At 47.8% G+C, this 14,131-nt stretch overlaps 1 protein-coding gene across 8 annotated transcripts in view; it reads right to left on the bottom strand.

Annotated features, from left to right (window-relative positions):
- Positions 1-8,933: 8,933 nt before the first annotated feature.
- Pigg (phosphatidylinositol glycan anchor biosynthesis class G) overlaps positions 8,934-14,131 on the bottom strand; it is a 49,965-nt gene continuing 44,767 nt past the window's right edge. For 5 of the 8 annotated variants that reach the window (XM_015481826.2, XM_048783975.1, XM_015481825.2 and 2 more), the window contains one exon: positions 11,283-11,693. In XM_015481826.2, coding sequence (XP_015337312.1) covers positions 11,444-11,693 — 250 coding nt within the window. In that variant the 3' untranslated portion in view covers positions 11,283-11,443. Of the gene's footprint in view, positions 9,190-11,282; positions 11,694-14,131 lie in introns of those variants that run through there. The other 3 variants (XM_015481827.2, XR_007340922.1, XR_007340921.1) reach the window with 3 other exon arrangements.

Genomic DNA, 14,131 nt, shown 5'->3' with positions numbered 1-14,131 from the left:
CTGAGTGTGTCTTGAGTCTCAGGGGAGACTGTGAACTTGGGACTTTGGACAGTGCTGGAACAGTCGAGACTTTGGGGGCCCCAGAGCGCGAGCTGGGTGAGTTTGCATGGTGAGATGGACACCAGACTTTGGGGGCCGGGGCAGAGTGCTACAGTTTGGATCATGAATGTCCCCAAAAGTCCAAGTGTTAGAGGCTTGATCCCCAAGGAGTTCTGCTGGAAGTGGAGGAGCCTTTAAGAAGTGGACCTCGTGAAATGTCTTCAGGTCATGGGGATGTGTCGTGGATGAGGACTCTAGAACCCCAGCCCCCTCCTTGCTCTTCTTATTCCTGCCATGAGGTGGGGGTTTTGCTTGGCAGTCACTCCTGCTCCAGGACGTGGAGCCGGGTCACAGACCCAAAGATATGGGTCAACTGATCATGGACTGAAACTTCCAAAACTGTGAGCTAAAATAAAAGGAATTTTTTTCTCTGGATAAGTTGATTATTTTAGTTATTTATTATAGTAACAGAAAGTTGCTGAACACTATAGGACATTTTACACCTTTATATTCCAATCCTTTTGTTAACTGTTAGGTGTGTGTGGTGCTAGGGATGGAACCCAGGGCCTTGCACATGCCAGGCAAGTGCTCTATCACTGAGCTACACTCCAGTTCTTTTTAACTTTTATTTTGAGATAGGGTATAGCTAAATTGCTGAGGCTGGCCTCCTGCCTCAGCCTCCTAGTAGCTGGGATTACAGGCATGCACTACCATGCCGGGTTATATTTTGGATTAACAACAAATTCTGTTTTGCGGGGCTGGGGTTGTGGCTCAGCGGTAGAGCGCTTGCCTAGCACGTGCGAGGCCCTGGGTTCGATCCTCAACGCCACATAAAAATAAAGAAATAATATAAAGGTATTGTGTCCAACTACAACTAAAAAATACATATTAAAAAAATTCTGTTTTGCTTTCTAAATGGCCCTTTTATAAGCAACCTTACCCTTCTGGTGTCTCTGAGGGTATTCACTACAGGTTTCTAGAAAGTTTCTTTTGTCTTCATTTTCTCAGTTTCTTCCGGGTTCCTTCCATTCCCCACCTCTGCCTGGATGTTGGTTTAGAGTTAAGCGGATCCCTGAGAGCCGTGGTGCTGGCTAGGCTGCTCCCTTGGGTTTTCCTATGGATGCTGGGCAGGGAGCCCTCTATGATGGAGGTCCTTTTCTCTTCAGTGGGGTAACTACAGATGGTCTCTACTTAAACACTGGTTGGACTTAGCAAGTTTTAACTTTATGATTGTACAGAACAGACACTCCTTTGGTAGAAACACACACTTTGAATTTCAATCTCTTCTCAGGCTGGTGACACGGGGTGCCATTCTCTTTCCAGCCTTCGGTGAACACAGAGAAAGGGAACCAACACAGTATGAAGTTCAGGGAACCAGGTGTAGGTAGGTTCACTGAATGAGTCCGTTGGGATGTTGTCGATTGGAAATTGAGGACAATCAGTACATGATTTATCCTCTGACACTGTGAAAAAGGAAGGGCTTCTACCAGTAGTGACTCAGCACACATTGGGCTATAGCTGCCCAGGCCAACCAGGCAGTGGCTGCCCCCAGGGAGCACTCAACCTCAGCTGGGGCCGCCTTGCTGCCTGTGCTCTGGCCTCTTGGCCCCTTTCTGAACCAGCACACAGCCTTTCAGCCCCACAGCAGCTCTTCAGGGCATCTGCCTCCAGGGCAGCAGGCCAGTCTTTCCAAAAGCATTGCCCCCCTCTTCTGCTGCTGGAGAGGGCGCTGCACAGGGAGGTGAGTGACTCAGGCTAGTGTTCCTTTCCTGGCCTTCTAGTGCACCCTCCTCACTCCCAGCCTGCAGGCTCCTGCTCCTCCTCTGGAGCTTCCTGGGGAAACAGCTGGTCTAGGAGCATCTCTCTGGCAGCAGCCAAGGACCTCACCCCTGGTCATGAGTGGGCTGCGCTGAGGACTTGGTGGAGGCTGTGGATGGCACAGGTGTGAGTCTCAGCCTTGGTGAACCTACTCCAGCATCAGGCCATGAGGAGGAAGGAGGGGGTGCCCTGTGTCTGAAGCCTGAGCTGGGAGAACTCATGCCCCTTTCTGGAGACACCAGCCCCTGACTGGAAGCCTTGCAGACCCAAGAAAGATGGAACTCTGCCAGCAAAATAAACTACTGTCAAGTCTCAGCATGGAAAACCCAGGGAAGAGTGAGCCTTGTTCATGGGGGAATGAGTTATCTGGGGGGCTGTAGGCTGTGGCTGACAGAAGTGAGCAGAAATAGGAGAAACCGCTTGGAGAAGATTAGCATATGTGTGGGTGTGGGTGTGCATGTGCGGGTGCTGAGATAGAAACCAGGAGCACTTTACCACTGAGCTACAGCCATAGACCTTGTTATTTATAGTCTGACAGAGGATCTTACCAAGTTGCTTGGGGCTTTCCTAAATTGCAGAAGCTGATTTTGAAATTGTGATCTTTCTGCCTCAGCCTACCTGGTGTGCACAACTGCATGCAGCCTGGAGAAGAATGTGGAGGGTGATGGATCATGTGCTTGGATGGAGAGAAGCTGTGTGTGTGTGTGTGTGTGCACAGATGGGCTGGAGATAGTGTGTATTTGATGGAGATGAGTATGTATGGGATGGAGGTGGTGAGTGTGTATGGAATGGAGATCATGAGTTTGTATAGGGTAGAGAACTTGTGTGTGTGTGGGGTGGAGATGGAGATGGTGAGTGTGTATTGCATGAAGATGATCAGTATGTGTGAGAGTGTGATGTTATGTGTGTGGGATGGTGCCGGGTTTCTGTTCGAGACTAAAAGGCTCAAGGGTCACTCCAGTAAACTGAGCTAATTGGGCTGTGCAAAATAACCACACAAGACACAAATTCCTTTTTCTTTGGGGTCGCTGTGAAGGCTCCTCTGATCTTAAGCATCGGCAGGAAGACAGAGAGAGAGCCGGCATGTGCTGACCCCTTTTATTGAGGAGAAGCTATTCAAATGAGGCAAGGTGTCAGGTTTCAGGGGCTGAGTCTATCTTCATGATGTCCACTGTCAGCAGGCTGACTGACACCTAGGTAGGCCACACCCAAGGGCAAAGCAAGAGAAGGGGTCATACACAAGGCACTTCCATGGAACATTCTGTCCTAAACAGGACAAGGGGTTATATCACAAAGGAACAGGTGAGCATAGTTCCACCCATGGGGCTGTAGGAAGCCACGCCCAGGCACAAAGAAGACAGTCACTGGAACCCTAGAAGAGCGGGGCAGTCCAGCAGCATGGGTGCCTGACACCACATGGCCCAGCAGAGGAGTTCACTCAGTCACGTGCGAGGTTGGTCTCCCACTGGATGGAGATGTTCAGTGTGTATGAGATGAAGATGATGAATGTGTATAGGATAGGATGGATTTGGTGCAAGAATGGTTGGAGGTGTGTGTGTGGGGGATGGAGATTGTCAGTGTGTATGAGATGGAGTAGTGATTACGTATTGTGTGGAGATGGTGAATGAGTTTGGGATGGATACCTTTTGCCTAATTGGGAATTACGTGACATTACAGCAAACAATGACCGCACAGAGAATGTCCATTAAGAGAGATCAAGTGCCAGGTCATAAAGGACATCAGGAAGTATTTTTAACTGCATAATGAAAAATGTGAAATATGAGATATATTTAGTCTAAGTTCCTTTTACCTATTCCTTAAAACTCTAGGAATGTTCTTATGAATGTGATTGTCTTGTTCTTAGCCTTTCTGATCCTAAATCCATGAGATGTCCTTATCAATGTGATTATCTTTGTCCTAATCCCCTCTGATCCTAAACCAAGAAATATCCTTATTGATATGATTGTCTTGTTCTAAGCCCTTGTGATCCTAAACCCAAGGGACATCCTTATGATGTGATTGCCTTGTTCTAAGCTCTTTGTTCACTAACAAGGTGACTTAGGGTAGGGCCACTAGATAGTTTCAGGATGGGTCTGGTCAGAAGACCAAGAGTTTAGAGGGTTGGAACTTTCAACCTTACCCACTGGCCTCAGGTAAGAGGGGCTGGAGGTCCAGCTCTGCAAGAGCTCTGGAGAGACAAGGATGAGGTCTGAGTACCTGACCACCAGAATAGGCATGGGGCTCTGTGCCCTCTTCCCCTTGCCTTCACTTCATCTACTGTTCGTTTGCATTCTTAATAATGACCTTTATAACAAACCAGAGTGTAGGTGGACTGTGAGCCACCCTAGCTAATTATCACACACCAGGAGGAGGCCATGGGAGCCTGGATCCAGAGCCAGGGGGAAGCACAGTCACAGTGGGGCTGCCTGGTATCTGAGTGGGTGCAGTCCTATGGGAGGGAGCCCTCCACTGTGGGACTGGATTGTCCCAGGGAGGCAACACGGCTCTGAATTCAGGTACTGTGGAATTAAAACAGACCTTATGTGGGGTCTTGGGAGACTCTGAGCCGTCATTCTGAGGAGGGCAACCTTCTGGGTGGGAGCTTACATGGGCTACTGAAGGCCGAGAAGGACAGGGCTGTGCAGCCCACCAACCGAAAATAAAGAAAGTACAGACAGAATGGAAATGACCAGAAACAGCAGCCCGTGACCTTTCGGGCCTTACCTGTCTGCTTTTCCTGGTTGCTCTAAAGCCTGTGATCCAAGCAGAGGTGACCTGGCTCCTGCTGGCAGCTGAGTCCTGAGTACCTTCTTCCCATTCTGAAAGCTCTTTCAAAGGTGCTTTCATAGGTATTTTTTTGACTTCCAGGGCAGTGTCAGAATTGAATGGGGCTATGAAGTATTCAGTTGGTGTCCACTGGAGAATCACTGAATGTGTGAAAATCTCAAGGAGTGGTGAAGATATGTGCTGTGTCGTGAGAGTGCAGTAAGAGGAGATACAGGTGTCCTCCCACCCCATAGATGGGGAAGTGGGCAGTTTTAAATGATCTTATTGGAAAGGGGGACTAAGTTTAAGAAGGCAGAAAAAACAAATCAAAGTAAGGAGAAAATAGGAATAAGGTTAATAGTAAAAATAAATAAAATAGTGAATAAGATAGATAAGAGAAAAGTTGATTCTTTGAAAAGATTAGCCCCCAGAAAAATCAATGAAGATGAGTAGGGGAACAGACAGAGAAAATACCAGAATTAGAATGAACAAGAGACCCAAACAAATCCTACAGGCAGCATCAAAAAGATATGGAGATTGGGGCTGGGGATGTGGCTCAAGTGGTAGTGCGCTTGCCTGGCATGCATGCGGCCCGGGTTGGATCCTCAGCACTGCATACAAACAAAGATGTTGTGTCCGCTGAAAAAAAAAAAAACAACTAAAAAAAGAGAAATATTAAAATTCACTCTCTCACTCTCTCTCTCTCAAAAAAAAAAAAAAAGATATGGAGATATTATGAAAAAAACATGTCAATTTGGATAAAATGTTAAAAATACAATTCACACACACACACACACACACACAAATACAATTTACACCACCAGGTACAGTGGTGCATGCCTGTAATGCCAGTGGCTAGGAAGGCTGAGGCAGGAGGATCCCGAGTTCAAAGCCAGTCTCAGCAATGGAGAAGCACTAAGCAACTGGGCTGGGGATGTGGCTCAGTGATCAAGTGCTCCTGAGTTCAATCCTTGGTAACCAAAAAAACCCCCAACAAAACCCCAAAAAACCAATTTACCAAAATTGACACAAGATCAAGTAGAAAATCTTAATACAGTGAAAAACCAGCCTCTATCTCAGAGCAAAGCCTGTCCAAGGAAGGGACATCACCTTTGTCCTTGGAAAGACCCACAGAGCACTCCTAGGCACATTCCCACCCTGCTAAGTTGTTTAGCTAGAAATAACAGGAGAGATCTGCTGCGCCAGGTGTCCCTGACTCAGTCAGGCTAGGTGGGGACCCATAGCAGCCCCCTAGCAGCCACCAATCAGCATGAGACAGGGAAATACCTGGGATGCCAGATGACCCTCCCAGTAGTTTATGGTGGCTGATAACATGTTGGGAAACCATGTAGTTCAGCACGTCCTCCCCTCTTGGCTTAAACCAATCAGTTCAAACAAATACCCCTTTTGTACTGACCAATCACCCCTACCTAACTTGTTCCCGCCAGTGAATGTGCTAATCATGTTTTAGAGTTGTTATTTGATTTTCCTGCGGTGTGTGATGATTTGCTATGATGTATGTGAAGTCCCTGCCCTCTCCAAAGAATGTATAAAACTGCTGCAAACCCTGGGCTGGGGCCTCTCAGCGTCACCAGTTGCTGTGTGTGGGCGCGGAGGACTGAGCTAGCTCGCAATAAATACCTCTTTGCTGCTTACATCGATCTTGGGTCTCTGGTGGTCTTTGGGGGTCCCGAATTCGAGCATAACAACAGCAGTTACCAAATACCAAAAATATCTCCACAAAGAAAACTTCAGGTTCAGATAGTTTCACAAGTAAATTCTACAAAGTATTTAAGGAAGAATTTTATTGAAAACCCTTTGAGAAAATAGAGGGGGAGGGGATGTTTTCCCACTTACTTTATGAGGCCAGAATAACCCTCACGTCGAACCTTGTAATAATAGAAGACATTGCAAATGTGTCAGTCAGGTTTCTGTTGCTATGACAAAATACTTGAGAAAATTAACATCAAAGAGTAAAGGTTAATTTGGCTCAGTTTCCCAGCTTTTAGTTTATGCTTTACTGTGTTGTTTTGGAGCCCATGGTGGCCCAGCACATCTTGGTGAGCACAAGACAAAGGAAGTGGCTTACCTCCTGTCAGGAGAGAGAGAGAGAGAGAGAGAGAGAGAGAGAGAGAGAGAGAGAGAGAGAGAGAGAGAAACTAGTGCACGCATGAGCACAAGGGTGGATGTCCCAGTGTCCCCTTCAAGGGCAAGATCTGCCTTCCTCCCAACAGACCCCAGGTTGGCAGCCAAGCCTTTACCACATGGCTTTTGGGGGTCATTTAAGATCTAAGCTATAATACTAGGAAAGAATGCAGCCTGCCAATAGCCCTCATGAACATGCAGAAGTCTTCACTAAACAATAGTGAATCAAGTCCATCGACATGTAAACCACATATCACCACCACATGGGGTTTATCCCAGCAATTTAAGGCCATGATAATTTTTTTAAAAATAAAGTGATCTACCATATTGATAAATTAAAAATTCTGGCATGTTTTGAATTTAATTAAGACTAGAGGGCAGCTGGGCATGGTGGTGCACACCTATAATCTCAGAGGCTTGGGAGGCTGAGGCAGGAGCATCACAAGTTCAAATCAGCCTCAGCAACTTAGCAAGACCCTGTCTCTAAATAAAATACAAAAATTTTAAAAAATGGCTGGGGATTGCGGTTCACTGGTTGAGCACCATTTAACATGCAGGCACTTAATAGAACATGCAGACGCATTGACCTTGCCTCCTGAGCCTTGCTAAACAGACTCAGAATTTCACTCATAGTTAAAAACAAAAAAACCGGAAGGAAGGAGAGATGGAGGAGGTTAATCAAGCCAGGGGTGAAAGCAAGGCTGCTTCACATCCAGAATGTGTGTGCAAACCTTCCCCGAAGCCCCTGATGGCTCTCCACACCTCTCCATCCTGCTAGATCCCCAACCAGCCCAGAAGCACCGAGAGCAGCCTTGACCAACTGCCCCCTGCCTTGGAGCTTTCTCTAGTGCATGTAGTCTGCCTTGCTTGTCTGCAGCCTACAGAGGGTCCAGGCAAACAACTGTGCCTGCCTTCTCCAGATGTTCATCATCTAAAAAATTATCTTAGCTCTGGTCTGGTGAACGTAGTCCTGCTGCTGGTAATTACAGGAACCTGTTCCTTTTCCTGGCTAGGAGCTGTTAGAATCCAAATAAACCCTATTAGATTAGAAATCCATTGGTATCAAGAATTCTTGGTTTAACAATTTAACAGAATAAAGAAGAAATATATGACTAACATAATACATGCAGAAAAGCAGCTGACAAGGGGCTGGGGTTGGGGATCGGTGGTAGAGCACTGGCCTAGCATGTGTAACGCTCTGGGTTTGATCCTCAGCACCACATAAAAATAAATAAATAAAATAAAGATATTGTGTCCCTCTGCAGCTAAAAAAAGAAAAGAAAATCAGTTCATAGAATCCAAGATTAACTCATGGTAAGAACAAATAGAAACTCAGCAAAGGAGAAGGGAGCTTCCTTATTCTGGCACAGGCAACTCTGGCACAAGCTGAGTCACACTTGACGTGGACACAGAACAGCGTCCCACCCCTGGGAGCAGGGCAGGGACTTCTTCCCAGTACTGCTGCTCAACACCACACTGGGGGTTCTGTGCAGTACAACACGTCAAGGAAAATAAATAAGAGGCAGAGAGAGGAAGGGGAGGGGCGAAACTGTTCCAACTCACAGGACGCAGTTGCTAGTGGAGAAAGGCCAAGGAATTGCCACAACTGCAAGTGAAACTGCATCCTTCATGAAGGCCTCAGGAAGCAAGGGCAGCCCGACTGTAGGTTCTGTCAGCAAATGCCTGGAAAGTTGACACCAAATTCACATCTTCATACATGTACTTTGTGTAATGAGGGTCTCCTTCCAACATCCATGCTATTCCCCCTCTCCCTCTATTTCTCTCCCACCCCGCTTCCCTATCTAGGGTAATCTTCATCTTATATACAAACAGAGATATGATAAACTGTGCTATAAAGCTGTATTAAGAATTGTAATGCAATAATAATGATAATGAGAGAGCGTATGTATAATGGCATAATTTGGCATGAACATATTACAGAGTTACGAAAAATTGTGCTGTGAATGGATAATTATGATCATAATGCACTCCACTATAGTCATGTATGTAAGAAAAAAAAAGATAGCTATATCTAAAAAAAAAATGACGGGAAAGTTGTCATGAGGGGGCAAAATTGCCATGTATGCAGTCGAGGGGAGAAATAAAGAATGTCCACACGCTTCTGCCCCTTTTAATGCTTTATTCACTCAAATTACTCCATACAATTTCACTCTACAGGTTCTTGATCAAGAAAACCACAATCCTTAATGCTAGGCACTGCAATAGATTACTAATCAATTCACAGCAAACAATTCTAGATTAATTCTAAGCACTGCAAAACACATTTAATCATGACAGGTTAATGACAGACATTTCCTCTGCATGCTAAGTTCAAAAGTCTTAAGCCTTAGGCTTTATGTCCAGCAGATGCACAGTCACTTAGACCATGGTGATCAGGTCCGGAACCAAGGCAGGCTTTTCCTGGTGTGGAGTGGATGACCAGTGAGGAGAGGGTTTTAGGGAGAAGTTGTGGCTCTCACCAAGGTCCAGATGAGGCGGTAGAGTTTGAGAGTGTCCCCCCACATACCCTCACGACCTCCCACCCAGAGCTGTGAATCTAGTCACTGAATGTCACTGACTGCCGCTCCTGGGTGACGAAGCTCCCTTGCCTTAGTCCTCTTGCCTAGCTCTTCTCAGGCTGCCTTCTTCTTCTGAATCAGTAGAGCTTTGGAGGCCAAGGCAGCAGTGCGGAAGCTGCTGGCCTGGCACAGAGGAAGGCCGGCCCCACATGTCCTGGGCTCCCACGACGGGTGCCCAAGAACACCCCTGAGCGGCAGCAGGGATATCTCACTGGATCTGCAGGTCCAGGAGGGGAGGTCATGAATGCTGTGCAAGGACCACTGGCCAGTGCCCAGCACCAGCACCCTGTGGGTGTCAAGGGGGACTGGACCCATTAAACACACAGACTAATTTCATAGAAAGAGCGGTCTCTGGATGTTGGAATCTTGATGGTCAAGCGTGCTGACGATCACCACCACTGAGATTTCATCACGAACTAAAGTCTGGAAAAACGTGGAGATGCAAACCCTCAGGACTTAACTGATGAGTTGGGTGGGGAGCTGAGAAGTGCTTAGGCATTGACTGAAGACGATCCAAGCATGTGCAGCATATGCACAGGCCATTCCTTAAACAGAAAGGTACCTGGCCCTAAACCACCTGGGCAGGCACCAACTCAGGGTCAAGGAACAATCAATTGGCTGCAATGCACAGGGCATGAAAGATCCTGCACACTGTAGCAGGCTCCACTCTGCAATTAAATATCCCTCTTTAAGAATAATGTGTATTTGAAAGTAGTTCAAATAAAAGGAAAGGAAAAAATTGAAGAGACTATACTCCTGTCCATCCACAGGTCTTGTGAGGAAAATACTGACTCCACTGCTGTCCATCCACAGGTCTGTGTGAGGAGGACACTGACTCCCACTGCTGTCCATCCACAGGTCTGTTGAGGAAGACACTGAGCTCCCCTGCTGTCCATCCACAGGTCTGTGTGAGGAGGACATTGGGGCTCTCATTCCTCTCTATCCCTAGGTCTGTGCAGTTCTCTTGCTTCTTACTCTGTAAACACCTCACAAGAGGTGTATCTTCAACTGAATCAGATATAAGACAGATTTTTAAAAATTTAAAATGTCATTCTTACTGTTATTGTTTGGATGTGAGGTATCTCCCATTATCTCATGTGAGAGAAAACAGCAAGGTTTATGAAGTGATTGGATTTGGAGAGTTAACCCAAAGAGTGAATTACTACTCTGGTGGGATTGATTGGTGACTGAAGGCAGCTATGGTGTGGCTGGAGGAGGTGGGCGTGCGTATGGCTTTGGGGTGGATATTTGTATCTGGTGAGTGGTGTATCTGGTGTATCTTGTATCCCTGCTTACTGATTATGTGAGCTGCCTCCTGCTGGATTCTGTTGTCTATGGACTGAGACCTCTTAAACTTTCTTCATCTACTATTGTTCTGGTTGGGTGCTTAGTTACTGCAGCAAAAAAGCTGACTGAAATACTTGCTAATTTAAAAAAATTTTTTTTTGGAAAATATAATTATTTTTCTTGAAAATGTTATATTTAATTTCTTTTAGAATGCTTCAGATATTTAACAAGCAGCTCTACTTTTCTCTAATTAGGCAAAGATGTAACTTATAATGAAACTCCCTTGTGGGTATATGTACAAAAACCCCAGAAAAAAATCCTTATATTAACAAAAATAGATTATTTTTAAAGGAGCAATTTCTGTGAAGAGTGTTCATTTAAATGCTATCAGCAGTGATGGGCTCCTCCCACATAAGCCAGTGCCCCTGGGTGTCCATGGCTTTGGAGTGTTCAGGGGCCTGGGTGCCATAATGTGGCTCCTGGAGCAGGTAACCCCCTGCCCAGGGGCCCCAGGCACTCTGAGGACACTCCAGGATCTTTGTTCATCAGTTTAAACACACATCATAACATGTATAACATCAGAGGAACTTAAAAGTGCACAAGTTTCTGGAGTGATTGGCAATAGGGAAACCACAATACACACTGAAGTATTTTAAAGTCACCTTTTATTAAAGTACTTACTCCTTAATCTAATTTCAAGTACAGCTGAAGCTGGTTACCAACTTCATAAGTTTACATCTTTTTTTTTAGATGGAACTTGAATCTAATAGATTGTTCAGTACTCAAACCCACAGGGCAGACAGCAGACTTTAAGAGCCACCCATTTCCAGTGTCCACCTCTGTATTGGCCCTGCACGGCTGTTCTGATCTGCAGCTGTGAAGAGCGCACAGAGGGCCGCTGTGATGAGCAGATGCATACCCTCATAGAGGAGCTTTGGAGAAAACACACTCCATATGAATAAGTGGTAGCGCAGGGACGTCACCAGGATGAGATACGTGGCGACTGGCACGGAACAGATTAGCGCGTAGCAGAAGCAAGCACGGCTCAGTGCAGGACCACTGTCAACAAGAGAAGTGGGTTAGCTCCTGCCCCCAACTCGGGACCAGACATGAAGAAGACTCTTCTCCTGTACTGGAGAGCACTGAGCACCTCCCTGTGCTCACCCATTTCCAGAACCTGTGCTGATTTCCTGCAGGTGTACCAGAGAAGATGTACCCACTGAGGGCAGGGTGCATCACTAACAATAAGCTCTGAGAGGGAAGAAGGCACGTGAGGGTTGTGTCTCCAGTTCTTGGAGAGGCCAAGCTTGACTGCTTGCAGACCTTCCTTGCCACTCAGGACCTGCCCCCAAGGAAACTGGACCTGTTGTTTGGGTGGGCCGCAACTCTGACCCCCTTCAGAGCCACTAACACAACCCAGTGGTCGTAGCCTTCACATTATGGTCAGTTTATGTCCCCTCATTGCTCCCCCCCAACTGTGGCACTGGGGTGCCCTGCTGGACCCAACAGGGGCTGCCTCGTCACATCCTAGGCAACGGCACCAACACCTCTAAAAGGTGCACACTCTGTACAAGCTTCATGGTATGTGGGCTCTGGCTCGCCCCCAGGGGAGTGTACAGGACCCACAGCTTCCTTCCTACCCAAGGGCTCATGTAAGGTGAGCTGCCACACAGCCCTACTCTGCCTCGTCCTCCAGCTGACAGTCCAAAACACCATCCCTTCAGAAGCCACACCTCAGCCCCTGAATGGTAACACATTTCTTACTACTCTCTTATCACCTGGCACGGGACACCTGTGCTGCAGGGAGCACGTGGAAGCAGCTTTGACCTATTGGAAGTATTGCTCTGTGCACCATTTAGATCTGCTCACAGCTTTCTTACATCACTGGGACAAAAGGGAGGCGGATTCAGCTTGATGTTTTAAGCTTTTGAACATGAAGGAAGAAACCAGTTCTAAAGTGCAAGATAACTCCTTAATTAGAGAAGCCATCAAATCGATTAAAACTCTTTTTGGAAGATGCTGTCTCTTCTCCAAAACACAGATGTGCCTGCTGTGCATGCTGGTCATCAGCTCCAAGGCGCCAAGACTGCTGCTCTTTACAGAAGGCCTGCCAGGCAGACGGAGGATGAGCCGCATCCTTTGCACCTGTGCAATTGGGTTCCACCCAAAGTGTGCTCAGCCATGTGCCAGTCCCTGCAGACAGAGGTGGACAGACCCCACAACTCCTGGCCCTCTTGGTGTTTACTGCCAAGGAAGGGGCTTCTGTTTCTCTAAGTCCAGTGTCCACTTGCAGCCTGTCTCCAACCCACCCACACAGCATCCTAGACAGCTGCAGAGAGGCAACTTCCAGATTTGTGAGCAGGAGCTCTGCCCCAGAGCTCAGTTTTGGCCCTGATTGTGGGTTGGGTGAGCCTCACTGTGGGGTCTGTCCACACACTGCCCTGAGTGCAGCTGACTGTTTTAGGTGTCCCTTATCTGCAGAAAGCTAGGGTCTGGCTGGAGATGAAGTTCTCACCCTCAGAGGGCTGTGGGTCAGCTGGCTGGAAGGCACTTGGCTCTCACCTGCACCCTGATGTGCACCTAGAGCTTGGGGTGGGAAGCTCTCTCCAGGGCTGAGGCCATCTCATGGCTCTCTAGTGGATGACACTAATGCCCACCTTTGCCCTGATGGAAACAGGCTGAGTATGAACACAACTCCAGGCCTGCAGGGTACCTCCATGGAGATGCTGAGAGGAGGCTAGATGCTTGGGCTGGAGCCTCGGGGCAGTCTGAGCCATGCATAACCTGGGGATCTCAGAGTGGTTCTGGGGTTGAGGAAGGACGAGAACCTGGGGTGGAACGAATGCAAACCCACAAAGGTGGCCACACAGCAAAGCCAGAGGGCAGAGCAGACCCACAGACACTGCTGGCAGAGGTAGGGATGTGGAGTTTGTAGGGTCACTGGGTGGTCAGTGGAGCCTGAGAATCTCCTGAGGGTCAGCCCACAGTCAACAGTACAGCAGCCGCAGCCAGAGCTGCTCTTCCAGTCATGGCTGATGTGGAAGCCCCACCAGAAAGACTGGCAGGGCACATGAGTGTCACAGCTCCTAGGGTTGGGGCACTGGTCAAAGTGGTATGCCTGTGAGGCTTTGGCTGACCTGGTGTGTCCACCAGAGTGTGTGGGAGGCAAGTGCAGTGCTGCTGGCTATATGGCTTAGTGAGTGGACAAGCACCTGGGACCAGGGTTGCAGATGGAGCAAGTTGTGCGTCTGCAGACCAGGGACGGGGGCACTTCCCAGTGATGCCACACTCCCTCTCCTGCCCCAAGCAACCTCTGTTCTACGGATGGGGAAACCAGGCACAGACGAGTCTAACGGCTTTATGGGCGGCTCTCTGGCTACCCTGGGGGACTCAGAAACAAGCTGCCCACACTCTGCTGTGGCTGACTCCATCAGGCGGGCTACCCAGCACTGAGGCTGCCTGGTGAACAAGCTGGCGAAGGCCAGATCCATGGAGCC

This window comes from Marmota marmota, unplaced genomic scaffold (genome assembly GCF_001458135.2).
Source record: "Marmota marmota marmota unplaced genomic scaffold, marMar, whole genome shotgun sequence".
In the NCBI taxonomy this organism is placed as follows: Eukaryota; Metazoa; Chordata; class Mammalia; order Rodentia; family Sciuridae; genus Marmota; species Marmota marmota.
The sequence above is the reverse complement of the archived record's forward strand: the minus strand, read 5'-3'. Positions and strand labels throughout refer to the sequence as shown.